The 3,538-nt window shown below is 33.9% G+C and overlaps 1 protein-coding gene across 1 annotated transcript; it reads right to left on the minus strand.

The window, feature by feature from the left end:
• Nucleotides 1-980: 980 nt before the first annotated feature.
• LOC106316819 (probable protein S-acyltransferase 3) lies at nucleotides 981-3,431 on the minus strand. Its single transcript, XM_013754684.1, has 5 exons — nucleotides 3,244-3,431; nucleotides 2,973-3,152; nucleotides 2,550-2,861; nucleotides 1,545-1,766; nucleotides 981-1,456 (listed from the first exon to the last, which is right to left on the minus strand). Exons 1-5 carry the CDS (start codon nucleotides 3,379-3,381, stop codon nucleotides 1,124-1,126), a joined length of 1,185 nt encoding a protein of 394 aa, XP_013610138.1. The 5' UTR covers nucleotides 3,382-3,431; the 3' UTR covers nucleotides 981-1,123.
• Nucleotides 3,432-3,538: the final 107 nt, after the last annotated feature.

Raw genomic sequence — 3,538 nt, forward strand, 5'->3', positions numbered from 1 at the left:
ACATCGTTTTACTTTTTATCAATTAATTTATTAAAACTTCATAATATACCCTAAATTAGTGGAGTAACCACTATAAAATTGCTATTCTCTAGAGAAACGGAGATAACAAAGGTTTCAAAACTCTTTGATCTTCATCATATGTTAGTGCATGATGCAACTATGCATTAAAATAATATTGTCATATTTTAAAATTTTTTCTCAAGTCTATGTGTTAACCCCTTCAATAATATTGAGTTTTTCGGTAAATGCTCTATATACTGAAGTCTATGATGTTTAGTGTTGTTTTAAAATTTCTAAACACATTATACATTTGTATTAATGTATATTAAACTCTCTTTATGGTATATGACATTGTTTTAATTTTTTATCAATTAATTTCGTAAATCTTTATGATACTCCCTAAATTGGTGGACTAACCACTATAAAATCGTTATTCTCCATAGAAACTGAGATAACAAAGGTTTCAAACCTTTTTGACATTCATCATATGTTAGTGCAGGATGCAACTATGAATTAAAACAGTATTGTCATGATTTTGATTTTTTTCTCAAAATCTATATGTTAATCCCTATGAAAATATTGAGTTTTTTTGGTAAATACTCAATACACTGAAGCCTATGATCTTTAGTGTTATTTTAAAATTTTTAAACACATTCTACATTTGTATTAATGTATGTTAAACTCTATTTCATGGTACATGGTAGGATATCATTTTAGTTTTTTTATTAATTAATTTAGTAAAACTTCACAATACTCTCTAAATTAGTGGAATAACCACTATAAAATCGTTATTCTCTAGAGAAACGGAGACAACAAAGGTTCCAAACCTATTTGAAATTTATCATTTGTTAGTGCATGATCCAACTATGCATTAAAACAATATTGTCATATTTTTTGTTTTTTTCTCAAAATTTATGTCGTAACCCTAACAAAAATATTGAGTTATATAAGTAAAAATAGTATAAAACTTCAAGGGCCACATTTGTACAATTTTACTTTAGGTCTCTAATCAAACCTAGCTAATCCTTAGTACTTGCTATTCCATCAGAATATTCCTGACAATATAGATAAAATATGATACAACATTAAAGAGGGTCATTTCATTGCTGTTACTTAGGCAAGTCTAGTTGAGATGAGAAGAAAGAAGGATCAAGTCAGAAGAAGCATCATCTTTAGCTGTCTCGTATTCATTGCTAATGTCAATATTATCTAAGTTAAGCTTCTCCGGGCTCACCCTTTTAGGGAGTTTGCCTCCCTTTTCATTATCATATCTGATGGAAGAGCTATACTCTGACTCATACACAGATCCGTCATCTTCTTCTGGGACCATTGCTCTGAGATCTAGTTGAGAAGGTGGGATCTTGGCGAACAACACTTCTTTAACGTTCTTCAGCAACCCTCTCTTGTAAGGGTTTTCTTTCTTATCATAACGGGACCGAAAATTCTCATAAGTTGTCTGCCAAAAAAACAGACACAACACAAAGAAAGATGTTAGATAACATGATTTTCAAGTATGTTCCTAATGGTATAGCTAAGTGTTTTACCTGATTTGTAGACATAAGATAGACGTGGAAAATGGTAAGGCCACCAACGAACCAGATAGAAACGAATGAATAGATGATGAGAATGACAGAGATTATGTCATGAGACATTGTACTCCACAATCTCCCAGGCTGTCGGATTAGATTGATCCATGAGAACGCAAAGATGTATATGCATAACAACGTTGACGTTGAGATGAAGCAGATGAAGAACGGGTAGTTTCTCTGCAAAAGAGAGGATATATATATATATATATATATATATGATCAAGAAGTGTCAAGTCTATGGAGTATTACTCTAATTGTTGAAAGAGCTTTTTTAAAAAAATACTAGGAGGTTCAGGCGGGAGCCCGTAATCCCACCCAAAACAACATCAAGACATATTAGTTTTTTTGGGATTTATTAAGCCCATGTCCAACTCTATATTATCCGATTAGTACGATATTGTCCATTTTGGGCTTTAGAGGCTAGTCCGCATGAATTTACTTTTGATTTCCTTCCCAAAAGGCCTTGTACTATTAGAGTTGAACAACTCTTTATATATTAGACTCTCTTAATTCTCTAATGTGGGACTTAGTTTGTTATATCACATTCTCTCCTTCAAACTAAGAATCACATTTATCTCGTGTTCCACAACTGACTTCCACTCGATGGGTCCCGTTCCTACTCGAAGGGTATTTTGGTCTTCTCGCAGATTTCTCGTCAACCGCTCTGATACCAATTGTTGGAAGTTATTAAGTCCATGTCCAACTCTATATTATCTGATTAATACAATATTGTCCATTTTGGGCATTAGAGGCTGGCCCGCATAGATTTACTTTTGGTTTCCTTCCCAAAAGGTTTCGTATTATTAGAGTTGGACACCTCTTTATATATTAGACTCTATTTGTCTAATTCTCCGATGTGCGACTTAGTTTGTTATATCACAAGTTTCGTCCTAGTAGTCACTTTAACCAGGGACCTCTGACACACTCGAACCAAAATATTGAAAGTTTCATGTTACTTACATGGGCAATGCATTGTCCAACCCATGGACAATGGTGATCAAAGCGTTGGACACAGTTGTTACATATGGAGCAGTGTGATGCACGTGGTGGACGGTAGAGCAAACAAGTCTCACAGAACTTGACTTTGATAGTGTAGCCGTTAACGAAAACGTCTTTTGTTCTAGGAATCTTGAGATGAGGAGTTTTGTTGTTGACCCATTCCATAGACTGTGTCAAGGAACTATTTGAGCCATCTTCAAGATTTAATGATGTTTTATTTCTTGGGATGATTCCTGGATCTCTAGCTGATGTCAAGAATAGAAACATAAACACCTGCAGACACGGTGCAAAGATATCAGCTTAAAAAGCAAGATTATGAGTTTCTGCCCGGAACTTCTTACTAAAAAAAAAAAAAAAAAAGAAAAATTGAAAAAGGATACAAACCAAGAGGGTGAGGATAAATGCTGAAGTCAGAACGGTGTAGTTGAAGATAGGATCGTCTTTTTGAATCCACACGAGCATCCTTATGCAGAATGTAAGGGCAGGGGCTCCAATCAAGAAAGAGGTTAGGAAGAGAGAGTTAACATCAGGACCAAAGATTAGTCTCCCACCACAGAAAAATCTCTGGTGCAACAAAAGCATTAATCATATAATCATATTTGAATAGGAGGAAACATGTAATATTATTGGCTTCAGGTAAAGAATATATTATTACGTTGTTACCCTTCCAGGCTTTGTACAATCTGATCTCAGGAATGTGTTTTGAAGTTGAAGCCATCATGAGAATATGATCATGAGAGGAAATACAATGAACCTGACTACTCTTCTTCTTGCTCATTCTCTCCCTCTGCATTGTCTCAAAACCCACACATGAAGCCTATCTTCAAGAAAAAACAATAGTTTCTCCAAGATTCTAATATTTTAACTTAATTAAGTTTTCATAAATTATGAGTTTGTTTTATTTGGCATTAACCAAATAAAAGAGATGAAATATGGTTTTTGAGTTTTTT

Source organism: Brassica oleracea, chromosome C9 (genome assembly GCF_000695525.1).
Source record: "Brassica oleracea var. oleracea cultivar TO1000 chromosome C9, BOL, whole genome shotgun sequence".
Taxonomy (NCBI): Eukaryota; Viridiplantae; Streptophyta; class Magnoliopsida; order Brassicales; family Brassicaceae; genus Brassica; species Brassica oleracea.

Bases quoted from the DNA above. Each gene is read 5' to 3' on its own strand.
- LOC106316819 (XM_013754684.1), bottom strand. From the start codon at position 3,381: ATGCAGAGGGAGAGAATGAGCAAGAAGAAGAGTAGTCAGGTTCATTGT. The intron at 2,862-2,972 runs GTTTGTATCCTT...CCGTGTCTGCAG, and splicing joins CATTTATCCTCACCCTCTTG to GTGTTTATGTTTCTATTCTT. The intron at 1,457-1,544 runs GTAAAACACTTA...TTTTTTTGGCAG, and splicing joins ATCTTATGTCTACAAATCAG to ACAACTTATGAGAATTTTCG.